Source organism: Hydra vulgaris, chromosome 08, assembly GCF_038396675.1.
Source record: "Hydra vulgaris chromosome 08, alternate assembly HydraT2T_AEP".
Lineage (NCBI taxonomy): Eukaryota > Metazoa > Cnidaria > Hydrozoa > Anthoathecata > Hydridae > Hydra > Hydra vulgaris.
Window position 1 is genome coordinate 69,057,044 of NC_088927.1, and position 19,112 is coordinate 69,076,155.

The 19,112-nt window shown below is 26.0% G+C and overlaps 1 protein-coding gene across 3 annotated transcripts in view; it reads left to right on the forward strand.

The window, feature by feature from the left end:
- Positions 1-19,112, forward strand: part of LOC101237027 (tRNA (guanine(10)-N2)-methyltransferase homolog) — a 75,545-nt gene that overhangs the window by 26,817 nt on the left and 29,616 nt on the right. For all 3 annotated transcript variants that reach the window (XM_065804261.1, XM_065804259.1, XM_065804260.1), the window contains exons 8-11: positions 1,551-1,597; positions 1,835-1,911; positions 9,894-9,926; positions 14,433-14,564. In XM_065804261.1, the coding sequence (XP_065660333.1) occupies positions 1,551-1,597; positions 1,835-1,911; positions 9,894-9,926; positions 14,433-14,564 (289 nt within the window). The remainder of the gene's footprint in view (positions 1-1,550; positions 1,598-1,834; positions 1,912-9,893; positions 9,927-14,432; positions 14,565-19,112) is intronic.

Sequence of the window (19,112 nt, forward strand, 5' to 3'; positions counted from 1 at the left end):
TGCTAATGATACTACCATTTATTCTTGTCATGATAAGAAGCTAACACTCTCTGATTGCTTGGAGGGGGCATTTAAGCTTGAAAAGGATCTCACTTTTGCTACAGCATAGGGCTTGCAGTGGCTGGTGAACTTTATTTCAGATAAAACTCAATTTTTTCCAGCTAATCGTTATAGCAACAATCCAGATCTTCCTGGAAACTATATATCTAAATGATTGCAAAATTAGCATCTGCTAAGGTTGCTCTTTATGGTGCTCACAACTCTCTTACTTAGGATTCTATTCTTTATCTCTATAATACTCAAATCCGTCCTTGTATGGAATGCTGTTGCCATAACTGAAGCAGATCTTCGAATGTTGCCCTTATTCTTTTAGACAGGGTGCAAAAAACGCATTGTAAACATAGTTGGACCTGCACTTGCAACAAACCTTCAACTAATATTACATCTTTGTAATGTTGCTTTTCTTTCTCTTTTCTATAAATAGAATAATGGGCGCTTCTCTAAAGAGGTAGCGTCTTTTGTGCTATCTACTAAAATTCATTCTTGTGTTTCTTGAACCATGGAAATGTTGAACCATTTAATTTTGATAAGTAAAAATTTTATATAAACTTTGTCAAACCAAATTAACAAAATAAAAACTAATAATGCACGTGAAAATTTATTTAAAAAAAAAAAGTCTTCATAAATTAGTTTACAACATTCAAATTGTTGAGTGAGAATAATAGAAAATTATTCTTTTTCTAAAAAGTTTCTTTTCTGTTATGACTTTTAACTTTTTTGCTCTATGCTATTTTCTAATCATCAGTTTCACTTTTTTTTTAATAATATACTTTTAATTAAACAGTTCTTATTTGACATATTTTAGTATCAGTCATTTAAATTTTTTTTCTTCAGTTTATTTTTACCAGAGAAAAAATATCCAAAAAATTAAAAATACCGAACTACTGATTATCATAGCGGACTACTCAAGTAAAAAAATATACAATGTTTCTGTTGCCTCCATGGTAATCGGGAAAAAATTGTAGGTTCCACCCCTGACTAAATTTCATTAATTCTACTAATTTTCATTAATTCTATTAAATTTCATTAATTCTACTAAATTTCATTAATTCTACTAAATTTCATTAATTCTACTAAATTTCATTAATTCTACTAAATTTCATTAATTCTACTAAATTTCATTAATTCTACTAAATTTCATTAATTCTACTAAATTTCATTAATTCTACTAAATTTCATTAATTCTACTAAATTTCATTAATTCTACTAAATTTCATTAATTCTACTAAATTTCATTAATTCTACTAAATTTCATTAATTCTACTAAATTTCATTAATTCTACTAAATTTCATTAATTCTACTAAATTTCATTAATTCTACTAAATTTCATTAATTCTACTAAATTTCATTAATTCTACTAAATTTCATTAATTCTACTAAATTTCATTAATTCTACTAAATTTCATTAATTCTACTAAATTTCATTAATTCTACTAAATTTTATTATATTTCAATAATTGTCAGTTTCACTTTTAACTTTTACATTTAGGTACAAAATAAAAGTTTTTGTTATGATCCTTTTGTTGGAACAGGAAGGTACATCTGTTTTAAATTTTTAGCATTTGAAGGTTGTGTAATAATAGCTGTGGCTATAGTAGCAAAAGCTGTGGCTATAGTAACTATAGCTGTAACTATAGTAACTATAGCTGTGGCTATTTTTACTATAGTCATAACTATTGTTACAATGTGTCAGCAAATTATAAAGATTTATGTATATATTAAATTACCTTTTTCTGTTAAGATTTGACAGCTTTACAATTTTTAGTATTATAGTATTATTTTGGCGTGCAGTCATTTTGGTGGCATATCTGGTGGTAGTGACATAGATTTCAATGTTGTTTTTGGAAGAGGTATTGACGTTTAAGTATTTTTGCATGTACTTTTGTAAAACAAAAGTAAAATACTAAAAAAACATTAAAAATAGATTTCCCCTCAAAACTGTATTAACACTGTCAAAATTCACCCAAATTTTCAACTTATTTGTTACTATATTTCTTTAATGTATATAAATTTTTTCTATATAGATTTTCAAAAAATTAAAATTCTATTTAAGATAATATTATTTAAGATACCAGTATAAATCTTTTACCACATAATTATTAGTCATCCGACAAGTTATTGGTCAACCCTACTCATATTAGTCATAATCTTATTATTTTGCAATAATGTAGAACAGTTATTAATAATGTAGAACAGTTATTTGTCATATAACTCTAGTAATATTAGTTGTATAATGTAAACCAGTTTGCAATAATGTAGAAATAAATAATTAATAAAAAGAAAAAAACCTCTTCTAAGGTATAAAGTAAGTTTTTGTAAGTGGTTGTTTTAAAATAACAGTTCATTTTTGAATTAATAATTTTCATGAAGATACCTTATTTAAAAAAAAATGAAAGAAAATAGAAATATTAAATTTATTAATATTTAAAAAAATATTAAAAAAGGACTAAAGTATAATTACTTAAGAAGGAAGAATTATAACTAAAGAAAAAAAAAGTTATTTGATAAAATTTTTAAACTCAAATTTTCTTATGTTAAATTTTAATAAAACATTTAATTAAAAAAATTATTCTTAAAGTTTTCTTGAATTTGGTTTCAAGATATTTCTTCAATATTGGTTAATAATATTTTATTTTTTTAACAAGTTCACTTTCAACAAGATTGTATGCCACTGTTTTAATTTTGTGTTAACAGAGAACAAAAAATAGAGTTAAAAATAAGTACACAGAAGAACAACTGTAAGTTTCACAAATCAGAAAAAATAAAAACACATAAGAATAACGGTAAATTGTATGAGTCAAAAGAATTCCCAAGCATTGATGTGTAAGGAAAAAAAACTAGGTTAAAAATTTTAAAAAATTGCAAAAACCAACTATAAAATTATTTTAGAAAGCTTAAAGATATTTTATAGGAAATTAATTTTAAGATTTTTAACTTTATTTTGTTTTAGATGAATTTATAAAGCAAATGGTATACATTAACAAAAATAATTCTAACATTGCATTATTATTAAGTTAAACTGATAATGTTGAACTATTTACAAGGGCGTGTCTAGGGGATGTCTGCTACCTAGCTGGACATACCCAAAATATGTATATATATATATATATATATATATATATTATATATATATATATATATATATATATATATATATATATATATATATATATATATATATATATATTTCACAACTTTAACATTTTGTTGAATAAATATGATGCGTCGGTAGATAAAAGCAAACAGAACGAATAATTATAGCAAACTAAAGCAATAATTAAGCAAACTATACAAGGTTAATTGTTCGAACGGATGGAAAGAAGTTATTAATCCGGGATAACAGTTAGATTTACGGTTTGGTATTTTATTATAGTGCTTGTCAAATCGAGAACGGTTTAAAGTTTATTAAAAAAAAACGATTTATATATTTAAACGGAGGTTGTTTTAATTTTTGACTTGAACAAATTAATAAGAAACTTGAATGGACATACTTTTTTTTATTAGGTTATAAAGTACTTCATTTTTTAAATATTTTCTTTTATTAATTTAAAAAAAATAAAAGTTATTATTTCTTAGAGAACAAATTCCGGACTTTCCTTTTCAATTACTCCCTGAGTAAAGTTTTAGTCAAATTCTATTGATATTTATCATCAGGAGGAGAAGACAATAATTAAAAACAAGCATATATTAAAGTATATCAATGGACATCCTTAATTATTTTATACAAAGCTGTGTATCTTTTTAATTACTTGCATTTTAAACAATATAAAAAGAAAGAAAGGGTTTTAAACATTAAAAATTAAATTCGGACTTTCCATGGTACATACACTCTGTTTGGTATGTATTTATTAAACATTTCTTAAACATAAAATTTAGACAGTTAAATTATTTGCTTAAAATGTTGACTAATTTTCAAGTTCAAATAGCTCTCCAAACAAAATGCCAGTCAGAGTTAGTCCATTGAAAAGAAAGATTGGAAAAAAATATTGCTTGTTTTAAAGACAAACATCAAAATATGAATGTTGTAGAAAATATTAGAGGTTTAGACGCCTTTTTACCAAATACTTTTTCAGAAAAACATTGTAGCAATTTTATTTGTTTAAGGTAGAAATATTTATTTCGTTTCAGTGATTTTTTTTTTTTATTGTTAAGCTTTCTTTTATTATTTTTAAGCTTTCTTATTATTATTGTTAATCTTTTTTTATTAAACATTTATAAATTTATCTTTATATTAAATCCAATTGTTATTGTTATTTTTACATTTTTTTTACAATTATATTTTTTAATTGCAATGTTTAAATCATCGAAATTGAAAAATTGTATAACTATGTTTTTATGTTCATATCAGGTCTCAATCAACTGGAGATCTCAACTCAATCTCATTAGTCATCAGTGGGAATAATTCTGTAGTAAATGATTTAAGATTATTGACATCAATCAAGTTTTTCTTAAATGCTTAAGAATGTTTTTCAAAAAATTCTTTAGATAAAAGAAAGGAAGGCAAAGAATTAGTACAAGAAGAAGCTGTTCATAATTGCAATGATAAGAACTGGTCCTCTTTCCATTGTGTTCTTGGATTAACAAGCATGTGTGGAAAAAAAAGAGAATGTCTTTACCCAGATAATCAGCTTACTAAGTACAAACTATTATTTAGCCAAATTATTTATCCCCGTATGACCTTTTTTGAATATTACGAGTCTTTATATCTTCTTTTTTGTTGTGAAAGTTTTTCAAATGATTTTTCTGTCCCTTTTCAACACAATCATTATGTTCCATTAGTACTAAAAACAATTTGAAACGTAAAGCTTCAAATAAAAGTAGCAGGATGTTACAGACTAAAATTACTTTTCATAGCAAATACAAGGATTATGATGACCTTATGGAATCTAATTTAAAAAATAAATCTTCGCATCTTTGCAACCAATTACCAATTCCTAGTTTTAGTAAAGTAACTCAATGTATACCATTTTCTATCCCTTCCTATAATTATGATATTGGTTGTTTGGTTTCTAATTATGCCAGTGTTGCTAAAACTTTAAGTAATTCTGAAGTTCAACATTTAGTTCAATCTGTGTTTGTACCTTGTAAAACATTTACTTTTCCTAAAAATTCAAATAGACGTAGCTTTCAACTTGCATGGATAGATAAATTTCCATAGCTTACTTATTTAAAGATATTTGATGGCACTTTCTGGTTGTCATGTGTACTTTTTGGTTACAGTTTTTATTCAGAATGTACTATAGTAGAAAGGCTGTTCAGTACACCATTCAACTACCGGAACGATGCTTCTGCTCACTTTAAGAAGCATGTATTTGGAAAAAATAATAATAATCTAATCTGCAGAAACAAAGGATTGCATGTTAAAACTGCTGAAGTTCTGTTTTCTTTATCGTCATTTTGGTCTTTTAAAACAGAGCTTGATATAATTGATTTAACCTCTCGAAAAATAATTCAATCACAGATTTCTGAAAATCGTAGATAGTATTACCAATTATTGAAACAGTTATTCTATGTGGGCGCCTTGGTCTTCCTTTAAGACGTCATCAAGATAATTCACAATTTCATCCTGGTAGAAGCGAATCTCCTAGTCCTACTGCAGGAAATTTCATCGAACTGCTTCATTTTCGTGTCAAAGTTGGTGATAAAATTCTTGAAGATTATTTAAAATATCATCAAAAAAATGCATCTTGTATATCAAATACATCTCAAAATGATAAATTGTTGCAGAGAAGTAGTTACCGACAAAATAATAGAAGAAATCAAAAAGTCTCAATATTTTTCTATAATTTCTGATGAAGCTTAAGGCAGTTCAAATAAAGAGCAACTTTCTTTGGTTATTAGGTTTGTTGATTCTAATTTAGACATAAAGAAAGAATTTGTTAAATTTATACATTGTTCAAATGGTGTTACTGGCGAACGTTTATTTAGTGTTTTACTAAAAAGTATGTCTGTTCATTCCTTGGATATAAATTTTGGAGGACAATTTTATGATGGTGCTGGAGCAATGGCTGGACATACTAAAAGGTTGTCTGCTCGTTTTTTAAATTTGAACGTAAAAAGCTATTTTTACTCATTGTTACAGCTACAGACTTAGTTTAGCTATTTGTGCATCATGCAATGTGCAGTCTATTAGGAACCTTTTAGCTCATGTAAAAGAGGTATCATACTTTTTTAATCTTTCTCCAACCAGGCAACAAAAATTAGAAGAGCATATTGATAAAATTACTCCATTAGCTTCCAAAAAAACGTTAAAAGATATTTGTAGAACACGTTGGATAGATAAAGTACATGGTATGGATACTTTTCAAGAGCTTTTTATACCTGTGGTCTCCTGTCTTGAAGAAATGTCCTTAAATATCAATAAAATATTTAACCATACAACATCAACTTCTGCTTCCTCTTTACTGAAGTTAATAACAGGTTTTGATTTTATTGTTGCACTTTGTATAACAAGAAATGTTTTTGATATAACTCTTCCAATTACACAATTGTTGCAGGCAAAAAGTAATGATATTTATAATGGTTTGAATCTTATCCAGGCATTAAAAGATGCTGTGTCTTCTCTTAGAAATATAGTTGATGACCACCATCAAATATGCTATGAACAAGCATTAAAAATTGCATCCAACTTAAATGTTATAGAAGAAAAGCCTAGAACTTCATTAATTTCAAAAAATAGAATTAATACTCCTTTTGAATCTGTCTCTCATTATTTTAAATTGGTTATCACTATTCCTTTGTTAGACCATCTGAGTACTGAGTTAAACACAAGGTTTAATGATACAACTTTAAAGTTTTATAAAGCACTTGTCTTAGTTACTTCAAAATTGATTGCACAAGTTCAGTGTTCTAGTGATACTAATTGGAAAGATCATGTCTTATCTTTCAGTGACTTTTATATAACAGACTTACCAAATCCACTCGCTTTATTAGGTGAGCTTAAACTGTGGGAAGTATAAATTTTAAGAATGAGCTTCCGTTTAATATTACTGAAACATTAAAAGCAATAAATTTTCCTGGATTTGAAAGCAATAAAAATTGTCTTAAGTTACTTGCTACCTTACCCTTAACTTCATGTGAATGTGAGCAAATGTTTTCTTCACTTTGGCGTCTAAAAGATTATAAAAGAAGTACAATGGTAGAGGACCACCTAATTGGTTTAGCTTTAATGAATATTTACACAGAGTTACCTATAGATGTTGAAAAAGTCATTAATAAGTTTGCTATAAATAATCGTAGGTTGTGTTTTAAATAAAATAATTAAAAAAATATATAATAAAAATATATATAAAAAATATCTTAATATTAATATCATCTTAAAAAAATAACTCTTTGTTTAACGACTATTTTCATAGCCACACATCTTTGCAAAAACATTATTTGGCATTAAACAGTACAGTAAGTATAGCCCCCAGTTTATTTACTATTTTGTTTTTAACTTTTTTTTTGTGCATTTTTATAGTTTCGAAAAATAAAATTCATATTGCGTCAAATGTATTAAAAAAGCCTAATTTCGCAAACAGTAGATAAGGAATAGTGTCACAAATATCCCAAACCAAGAGTAGTATACAAATCAACCAATAATGACTCATTTACTCCTTGCGTGCTCTCCCTAAATAATTCGATGCGTGTATTACATCATGCGTGCTATCCCTAAATCTAAAAAAGTGCAATAACAGGGATTTTTAAGAATATTTTTTGCTTCATATAAAAATAGGTCGTGTGTAATTGTTAAGCGTTGGTGCTGACTATGGTTATCATCATTTTCTTCTAAAAATAGATAGTCTGCGAAGCGATGATGCTTGATAATGGTTAGCATCATGTGCGATAAAATATCGGGCGATTGCTAAGCTGTCTTACCTCATATATGCGTTTGTCAATGAGGAAGGAGGGAGAATGCTAAAATTTAACATTTTTGGGGAGGGGTTAAAATTGCGACTTACCCAAAAAAATTCCTGTACACGCCAATGATTTATACTATGGTTTTCATGTTATTTTTCTTCCAGCGTGTCTAAATGTAAACTTCCATTGTATTTAAAGTAAAGCGAAAGTTCAATGTCTAAAATATCTAAAAACTATAAATAAATCATAGTTTCAAATGTCTAAAAATAGAAGTCTTGATTGATATTCTCAAATGCCTAATTTAATTTTATAAAATTATGAAAACTTATTTATAAATAATGAAGACTTTAACCCTTTTATTTTTAATTTTTAACCCTTTATATCCCAGTGATGTCATTGACTTAAAATTTCTGTGATTTTATATAAAGTTAATCTCCACAATCTTGTTCACATATGGTATTTTTTTGCTAATTCAAGTCATTAACACTATATGGCATCACTGGGATATAAAGGATTAAGAAAAGTGATGTTAATAGAAGTTATATAGTAGATTTGTTGACTGTTTTGTTTAAAAATCTCTAACTATTGTCCTATCAGACTTCTCTCTATTACTAGCAAGTCTTTGATCAACAACTTTCTAACATCTTGAGTTTTAATAACTCTTTGAAAATTAATATGGTTTTCCATCTTCTTGTTTAACAACTGAATTGCTAACTTCTGTTACTGAAAGATTTTATCATGCATTAGATGGCGGCAAGTGTTATTGCACTTGATATCTAAACCTTTCGTTAAAGTTTAGCAAGCTGGTTTTCTCCATAAGCTTGCTTCATATGATGTATCTGGGGAAAGTTTTAGAGATAATCAAATCATTTCATTCTAACTGCTTCATTAAAGTCATCCTCAAAGTCCAACACTATTCTTCATTTTCATTAACTTCTGAGGTACCTCAAGGTTCTATTTTTGGTCCTGTATTGTTTCTTATCTACATTAAAAATCTTCCTGACAATCTTACATCTAAAGTGGGTCTGTTTGCTGATGACTTTACTTTATACTCCAGTCCTTACAAAAAGCAGAGGTTGAATGAATACTAGTTGAGGAGAATTAAATATGTATTAAATATGCATTATTATTGCAACATATTTCATGCAAATATGAGAATTTTGGAAGATTTTTTATTACTGTTGTTATCTTTGTTACTTTTTATTACTATTGTTATTGTTTATTAGTTTGACAATGATGTTTTCAAAATATTTTAAATGTAGTTTTATAAAAAGGTCTCATAAAATCCTAACTCAATTTCTCTGCCATTTATGATACAAACTAATAATTATTATAATAATTATAATACTAAAATAAATTAATTTAAATTTCTTGAATCTTTTTTAATTTGATCTTTTTTTACATTATTTTATACAAGTATAAGAAAATTTAGTTAAATATCAAAATGCCAGATGGTTAAAATATCAAAATAAGATGGTTAAAAAAAAAAAAAGTTAAAAATACTTATCTAGTAAACTCTTATCTTTTTTAACTAGATTTTCTTGAACATTTCTAAAAATAAAAAAATTTTGAAACTAAAGACAAAAATGTTTAAAAATAAAGACAAAAAAAGAATTTTTTCTATGGAAAAGTTCAAAATTTTAAGGAATAAAATAACTTGGAAGTATTAGCTTTCTTTTGAACAATATCTTTTGGTTCTGTTTGTACTGTTATGGAAAATCTTTATAAGTCATGACTAATAATGGTTCAAAATTATTCATGGTTATTAGTCATTGCTAATAATGGTTAATAATTAATCATGGTTATTAGTCACTGTTTATAATGGTTAATTATTTAATTATGTTTTTAATTACTTTTCCATAAGTATTGTTACATCAAACCCTTATTACCTGTGTTTTTTATAGCAATTTCTTATTATTATTTATATTTATTATATTATTATTGCTTATAAATTAATTACATATTATAAATTACTTTTTTTTTTTAATAGGTAAATCTTCGAGAGCTGGAAGCAATTTAAAAGGTTATTTGATTCTGTAGGTTTTATCGCTAAACAAATAACTAAAATAACAAATAACATTAAAAAATAAAAAGAAATCATAGAAAAAAATATTTAAATTATATTTTCAAATACCTACATATAATGTTGCAGTTGCGTGTTTTTGTTGTATATTTTATGATTTGGTAGAAATTGTAACAAATTATTTAGGTTATTATTGGTGTTTTATATATTTTCAAATTTTTGGAAAATTTAGACATACCTTTTAAAACAATCAAATTTTAACAACGTTGAGAAGCACTTGCTTACATGAAAATACAGTATTAACAGTGAAACTGTAAAAAAAATTTGAGCGCTGTCGAGTTAGAAGACATTTTAATTTTTGTGTAAATTAAGATTTAAAAAAATAAAACTACTAGATTTTTTATTTGTTGTTTCATAAACTAATTATATTATAGTTTTTTTTAATTTTCTATTTATTATAGAAGTGAATAAAATAATGTACAAAAATAAACTAAAAAATTGACAATTTAATAACTTTCTTTTAAAAAACCTTTATTGATTTTTTTCCTTAAAATTTGAAAAAAATAGAGCCAAAACAAGGTTCCCGAAATCCAGAGTCATGAATATCCTTAAATAGTCATAAAATTTTTAGAGTTGCTTGGATCAGGGGAAAACATTTTATGTTATGTAAAATAAAAAATGTTATGAAAACCTCCAAAATGTATTACATGCTCACTAAAAAAATTAAAAGAAACTCATCACTGTTACAAAAGTTCCACTTACTGGTGCAATAGGATGTGTCGATTTTCATGGTAAAATGCATCTTTTTAAATTTAGAAAAAAAGAGTAGTGAAAAAATATAATTTTATAATTTTTTTAGTAGGAGTGATATTTATAAAAATGAAATTATTTCAGTGCTAGCTTGGCAGTTTTATTATTACTTATTTTGGTTATCAAAATACCGTAGTACTAAAAATGCATAACTATACGTTTCTTTCCATTTATACTTCATATTCAGACCAAAAGGAAAGCTCTGGTAAACTTAGTTAGTTAAAGATGTCAAATAGAACAATAAATGCATTATTTATCAAAATGAGCAAACTTGTAGGCAATGAAAAAGAACTTAATGTATCTGAGCTTCCAACAGCCAGAGATATTTTATGATGTGGTATACTTTTAAGATCATTACTTTTTAATCAGCTAGTAACTGATATGGTACCAGTTGTACTTGGTCAATGGTTAAAGGCAAATGCACTTTTTGTATATCCAGTTGTAATCCATGAAAAAATAATTTTTAAAAAACTTAAATATTTATGGAAATTGGCTGTTGATTTTAGATATGGACGTGGGAATAAAGCTGAAAAAGCAAGATTTTCTTTAAAATTAGATGAACCTTGTGGACATTTTACTATATAAATGTAAATTAATTCTTTGTTCTGAGTACAAATGTGCTTCAGAATGTATGGAAAAAATTCATATAAAATGCAAATGTAAGAGAGAAGAGAAAGTACCAATTGTAGAGTTCTTTCATTCTCAGAGAACTAAAATAGTAAGCTTTGGAACTTTTCATATTGGTGGTGCAGATAGGAAAGAATCCAAAAAATTTGAATAAAAAACAACAACAACAAGTAGTGATGATAAAGAAAAGAAAGGTAGCTGGTTAATTAGAAGGCTTGTACTACAATATTATATATAGAAACATTTATTATAATAAATATATATACATATACACACACATACATTCGTATATATATATATATATATATATATATAAATATACATATATATATATATATATATATATATATATATATATACATATATATATATATATATATATATATATATATATATACATATACATATACACACACATACATTCGTGTATATATATGTATATATATATATATATATATATATATATATATATATATATATATATATATATATATATATATATATATATATATATATATATATATATATATATATATATATATATATGAATCTGTATCTTATTTTCAGTCACATATAAGGCAAGTAAGTTTAAAACTATTATTTTCTATCAAAATATCTATTTCATTGTAAAAATTTTGTTTCTTTATATTCTATATTCAAATGGGGTACAATTATTAGGTCAAATTAAAAATTTATATAGTATTTTTGTAAAAAAATATGAAATTGAGTAAGTGGGGTGTTAAATAAGTTGTTGAATAATGTTTAGAGACAATAAAAGGTGCATAAATTTTTGTTTAGATACTGATTAAAAATAAAAAGAACTTTATTTTTAAGAAATTTATATTTTTTAAGATTATGTACGTCACGAAACTGTTGAAACAGTTTACACAAATAGCTCCTCTATAGCATTTCAAGATGATAGTGAGCAGAATATAATCCAAGTAGATAGTCCATCTAACTGCTAATCTTCATTGAATCAAACATTTTCAATGTATAATACTATGAAAATCAAAAATATCGCTTTGACTAGCATGAGACATCAAACGAGTTTAAGAGAAGCAGCTGAAATAGCCACAGCTACTTTGATAGATGCAAAACTTTTAAGCAAGAATAATTTCCATCTTATCATAGATCATAACAAGATCAAAAGGGATCAAGAAAAATTAGCAAAAGAATTAGACAATCAGTTTAAGGTAGACCTAGAAAAAAACCCAGTTACATGCCTTTTTTTTTGATAGGAGAGTAGATGCTACTAAAATGTTTATAGAGGTAAATGAAATAAATTTTCCTAGCCTTGTTAAAGAGGAACATTACTCTGTTGTAAAAGACCCTGGGGGTGACTATCTTTTTCATTTCGTTCCAGATGTGACAGCTGATTAAAAAAAGCAGAAGTTATTGTAGATCATTTGGTTTACTGGTTAAAAAGTAAGAATTAAATTCAAAATCTTATGGCTATTGGAGGAGATAGCACAAATGTGAATTCGGGTTGGGAGGTGGTGTCAAGGAATGGGTAGAAAAAAATTAAACAGAAGGTTAGTTTGGATTGCTAGTGATCTACACACTGGTGAGTTAAGGTTAAGGCTTTTAATTGAAAATTTAGGTAGCACAACGCTTTCTTATAATAAATGGTCTGAACCACTTGGAATAATGCTTGACACAGCAACTAAAATTGAAATCAATTCAAACTTCACTTTAATAAATTTAGATCCTCCTTTATTATATCTCAATCAGAAGATTATTAAGGATTTAAGCACTGACTAAAGTTATGCCTATCAAATTTGCCAAGCAATAAAGACTGGAATTCTGCCTAGCAGGTTAGCAATGCTGGAAACCGGACCAACAGCACTAACAACAGCATTTCGATTTTGCAGAATTTGGGATTCAAATCATAGACTTACTGGTGAAAATCTAGAAAATTTATGAATGATTGTAAATTTTATTGTTAGTGTTTACATACCTAACTGGTTTAACATTAAAGTGAAATCAAATTGGGTAGAGGGACCTAGACATGTTTTGTATCAACTAGAGCTACTTAGAACACAGAATAAAAATGTTTTAGATATTGTTATGCCAACAATTAGGTGATCAGCGTGGTATCCACATTCTGAAACCATTTTACAAGCCATGCTTTGCAGTAAAAATACAGAAGAAAGAAATATATAGCTATAACTAAGATTCTTAAGATTTAAGGAGGAGTAGATAATGTAACTCAAGTTGGAGATAGTAGTATCGGAGTAAGAAAAACACTAGAAATAAATCCTAATGCTGATTAGCTTATAACATGGGACTTAAATGTAACTGAGCCACCACTTACCTGCAGTTTTACGTCTGTCACCATCAAAGAGTAAACTATGGAAGTTCCTTCTTGAACTTTTCATACACAGTTAGTTGAAAGATGCGTCAAAATGGTAACTGAAGCTGCCATGGGAAATAGGTGGTATTTTAGAGCCTTTTTTTCAAATTAAAGGAGTAATTTAGTAATTCTTAGTTGTAGAGGGTTTTTAAGAATTTGAAGCCCTTACGCCTGGGGTTTTTTTTTTTAGGAGGGGGGGTCTAGCCATGGCATCGCTTTGTAAAAATGACTACGAAGGTAACATCAGTGCTTACTTAATATAAATATTTTTAAATTTCAGTATTTAAGCATTATCGTTTATTAAGAATGTACATCATGATAATAGGTATAAAAATAATTATCAGTGCAATTTCATTAAAAAAATAATAATAATAAACGTTAAAATGACCTAAAGTGTAAAAATTCATATCAAAATTTACTGAGCTAGCGCTTAATGAAGTTTAATTTTTAAAATTTCTCTTTTCTTAACTAATCATAAAATTACTTTTTTTCACTACTGTAAATCTTTTTATATAACTTTGATAACTAACACAAGGGTAAAATAGACTAATATTTAATATACCACATATACATTGTGCCACTACTCTGTGTCTCATTTTTTTAACATTGCAGTAGTTGCCTTATTGGTAGTTATTTGTTCTTGAAATGAAAAAATAAATATAACTTGTAATATATTTATATGCTTTGTATTTAAATTGTTTTTAAATTTATTTTAGCTCAAGATGAAATTGTTCGTACAAACTTTGAACATTACAAGATAGAAAGGAAGTATTGGGATATCTTAGCTTGTGATGCTACTCATATGCCAATACGTGCTAATGAGTTATTTGATGTCATTGTTACCGATCGTAAGTTTTGTCCTTTTCTTAATTTTTTAAGAAAGAAATGATGTAGTTATAAATTAGCAAAGAACAAGTAGAGAAGATAGAATTAACTGGATCATCAGGAAGATAATTCTTTTGTATCACAGAATTCCATCAAGAAGCTTTCTGATGATCCTGCTAAAGAAACTGATAGTAGAAGCTCATGTTAGATAAATGTTTTTTGTTCACTTTTTTATTTTATTTTTTTATCATCATTTCTGCATTCCAAATCTAAACTTGTTACAGTAACTGCAATTCTCTCACAGGTAACTGTCAAATCATTTTTGTCTTTTACCTGTCCAACAAGTTTCCCATCAAAGTAAACTGAGTTCCTTCCTTTTAAAACATTAACAAGATCCTGTCGTATTGTTTCACCTAAAGCATTTAAATTCAAAACAATAAAGAAAAGAGAAAAAGAAGCCCTTCAGGGGCTTCTTTTTCTTGTTTTTGTCTTTCCCCCTTATTCAAACATTTCAAAAAAGCGCCACCTTTGCCTAAATAAAAAATTGCAATTATTTCTTCTTCGAAACCTGATGAACTACTTAATAAACGATCTGAATTTATATCAAAGTGTCGTCATGAAAACAAATATTTACTAAAAAATTACATAGCTAGCTACAAACCTAATTAACTAATAACATTCACTAATAGTTTTTTATATATTTTTTTTATTTTTATTAAAATTATTTATAAATTATGCATTCAACATAATTTATTTTACCTTATTTCAAATTTTAAACATGTAAATACCAGTTATTATTTTAACAGTCTAATTAAAATTAAATAACCTAAATTATAAATTTTTATTTATCAGTTTTATAAACTAATTACTTATAAACAACTTACACCCACTGATTAATTATTTACAAGTTTCCATTCAAAAACCTAAATAAAAACTGTAAATTTCTAAACAAAATTTGTAGCAAAATTAGTTTTTCTGCTACTAGCCTGATGATTGTGGAAACACATGAAACGCCAAGTTGCAAAATTATCTATATTATTATAAACAATAGCTATATGCTAATTCCTGGTACTGCAGGTAACAGTAACATATTTATATTGTAACATACTAAAGAAATAAAAAATAACAAAAGAATAGGTTAAAAAGATACGCAGTATGTATAGAAAGTAGTAGCTAAACAGAAAGTGTCATTTGGACATAGTTAACCTGTTTATTCATACCAGATTTTAACCATTTTATAAACATATTTTCTTTAAGTTACAACTTAAATTTATGCCAAATCTAAAACAGAATAACACTTACCATTTAATTAAATGAAGAAATTTGCATTAGCATGGCAATGCTTATAGATATGAAACTTTTTGTCCCTCTTGTAATGCTCAGGTATCTGCGTCTTGAGATGGCAAGTTGTTTCACTTATATAACAGGAGTTTCATCCTGCACATACAAGTTTATAGACCACAAGCAATTTGAACTCTAAAGGAATAAGATCATTAGAAGAAAAATAATTTAGAAATTTTATTGAGGTAAATTAACATTTGCACAACAACAATATCTTTTAGCAACTGAATTCAGTATTTTCTTAGTTGAATCAGATTTTTTCCCTAAAAATGGTAGTTTAAGACAAGGATTATTTGTTTTTTGGTTGTGGTGGAGTATTTGTGTTAATCTTGTTTGAATTGGAGTTATATATTATAATAAGCTAAGATTATAATATATAATAAGCTAAGTTGGAAGCATATTTCTTTAAAATACTTTAAAGAGTTTTATGTGGGAGTTAAACACAAATTTAGTACTATTGATTTTAAACATTTTATCAATTCAGCATTTGATTAGACTAACTCTGTACGAAAATGGAGTGAAACTATAAATTAGTGTGAAGACCAGAATAAGTTTTTTAATGAAAAACAGTAGTGGTAACTGAAGAATTAATTTTGTGTAGAGTTAAGTCTAAAAAAATTTATTTTTATATTTACTTCTTGTTCTATAGTAAAAGAAATAGAATTGTTTCTTTTATTTATATATCTAAGAAAAAGATGTGCGTAATTTTCTGATTGGAAAGCAGCACAAATGTCATCAGTGTATCGTTTGTAGAAAACTGGTTTTATACCATTAAAATTTTTAATCCATTCATTTTCAAAATGATACATGAACAAATTGGCAATAACAGGTGCTAGTGGAGAACCCATGACTATCATTGATTTGATCATAAGTTTATCTTTTAAAAAGAAAATGTGTTTGTGAAGTGGTGAATTAGAATAGTTTTTTAAATAATTTTTAGTAATTTTATTATGGAGAATTAATTATGGAGAATTAATTATTATGGAGAATTAATTATTATGGAGCAAAATTAAATTAACTGCAATTTCAATGGTTTTTTGAACCGGAACATTGGTATACAAGCTGGTTACATTGTATGATACTAAAAAATGTTTGTGGAGATTGACTTATTTCTTTAACAAAGGAAAATAAATTATTTTTTTTAACCGTTTGTGGTAAAAAGTAGCTCTTATCAACTCTTTGTGTTAAAAGAAGACAAAATCAAGTTCACTTTATAAAAAAACCATTTAATTGAGGAAACCAATTAAATTTTATCATTTTTTAAAAAGCCACAAAAACGCAAATTAATGGACTGAAATGTTTTAAAAAATATTGAGAATGTTTTCAATTTAAAAAAAGAAATAAAAACATCCTAAATGTTTTTATTTTTATTTTTCTACTGATTTCATACATCAACTGACAAATAGGTAGATAATGCAAGGAGTGCTGCTACATTAAGTAACAAGTAACCATGCTAAGAGTGCTTCTATATTGACGGAGGTTTTTTTTTGGGCAAGTAATCTATGAATTAAAAAAATTTTTTTTAATGTTTTTTATTTTTTCAGGTCTTCTAAATTAAATTTTTTTTCAAAAGACATACAAAAAATCAAAAATATTGTATGGTTTTAAATTGTTATTTAATTTAGAAAACTACTTATTTGTGACAATTTCCCCAATTATACCATTTCTAAATGAAATTTTAAGCCCATCATTTACAAATTAACTAACTTTTTAGTTAGTAAATAGCGCATATCCATCTGCTTCTAAAAAATATCAAAACCTCAAGTAATCAAACCATTGCAGTGTGCATAATATTTTGATTCTTGCACTGAAAACGTTTTTTTTAAAGAAAACAAATTTGGTTATAATATTCTAATAATTATTATATCCTGACTGTGAGTTAGCTTTTAGGCTCAATTTTATAAACTATTAAATGCCTAATTAAATCAAATAATAAATGCTCCATCATATAAAACACATTGTGGCATATATAATGTAGAAAGTGAGAAAAAATGAAATGCAGAAGGTGATGGTAAAAAACTTTATTATATTTTGATGTTTTTACCTATAATTGTCTAAACCAAATGTTGGCCACTGCTCAATGTTTATTATTCATTACAATTTAGTAAAACTTATTTAGTTTTGTAATATAAATTTAATTAAATACTTAAAAACATTAAATAAAAAAGTCAGATTCTGAATTTACTTATTAAATTCATCTACTAATGATATTTTTGATCATGTTTTTTATTTCAGTTTTAAGAAAGACTACAATCCAATTCTTATTATTCTAACTAAATTATTCAAGATAATTTACAAAAAAAAAAAATTTCTTCGATTTAAAAAAAAAAAAAAGAACTAATACATCTGCTTTTTTGTAATTCAACTCAGTCATGGTAAAATTTTAATAAATTTTTGAAATTTGGGATTGCATTTTTTGAAGTAACCAAGAAAATAAAAAAAGCAACAACTTAAAGGAACAATAGGTCTTATTTAGAAGTTAGAAAATTAATCAATTAGAAAATAATAACTTAATTTTTTTTTTTAGATTTGAGATTTATCTTTGTTTATAAACAGTTTCTTTGCTCATAAAAAATAAAATTTAACAAATAGGAAGGGGGTCTTAATAACCTCAGGGTGGGTAGGAAAATTTTTCGAATATTACTAAACATCAACTACTGTGTATTGAGCACTTAAGAGTGCTTTTTTCCCTTTGATTTTTTGTAATTCCTGTTTTTTAAGTAACAAATTGAATTAAATTTGACCATGTGTTTTTTACTGTTAAAGAAAAGACCACTCTTCGTAATAATTCTAACTAAACTATTCAGGATATCAAAAAAAAAAAAAAAAATTGAGCTGGATGTTTTCACATGGAATCGCCCTTACTACTAATTTTTATTTTAAAGGTATTTATTTTTGTATTAGCATTAGATTCTTAACAGCACAAAATACATTGACATATAGACACATATTACCCCATCCAAAAATGTTGCTTATTTCAGAAAAATTATGCATATTTCTGTCTCAAAACTAATTAAACCTAATTATCTGGTAATTTTTCTTCCCGATAAAACATTTTTAATTTGTTAGACCCCATTTTTAATACTCTATTTCTAAAGTTTAAGGTTTTTGATAAAAATCTCTTTTTAAATGTATGATCCGTTTTAAATAAAAAATATACTTATGAATTTGCCTAGTAAGCTGATAATTTAAATTTAGAGAGCTGTTTAACCACCTATAACATGCAGAAG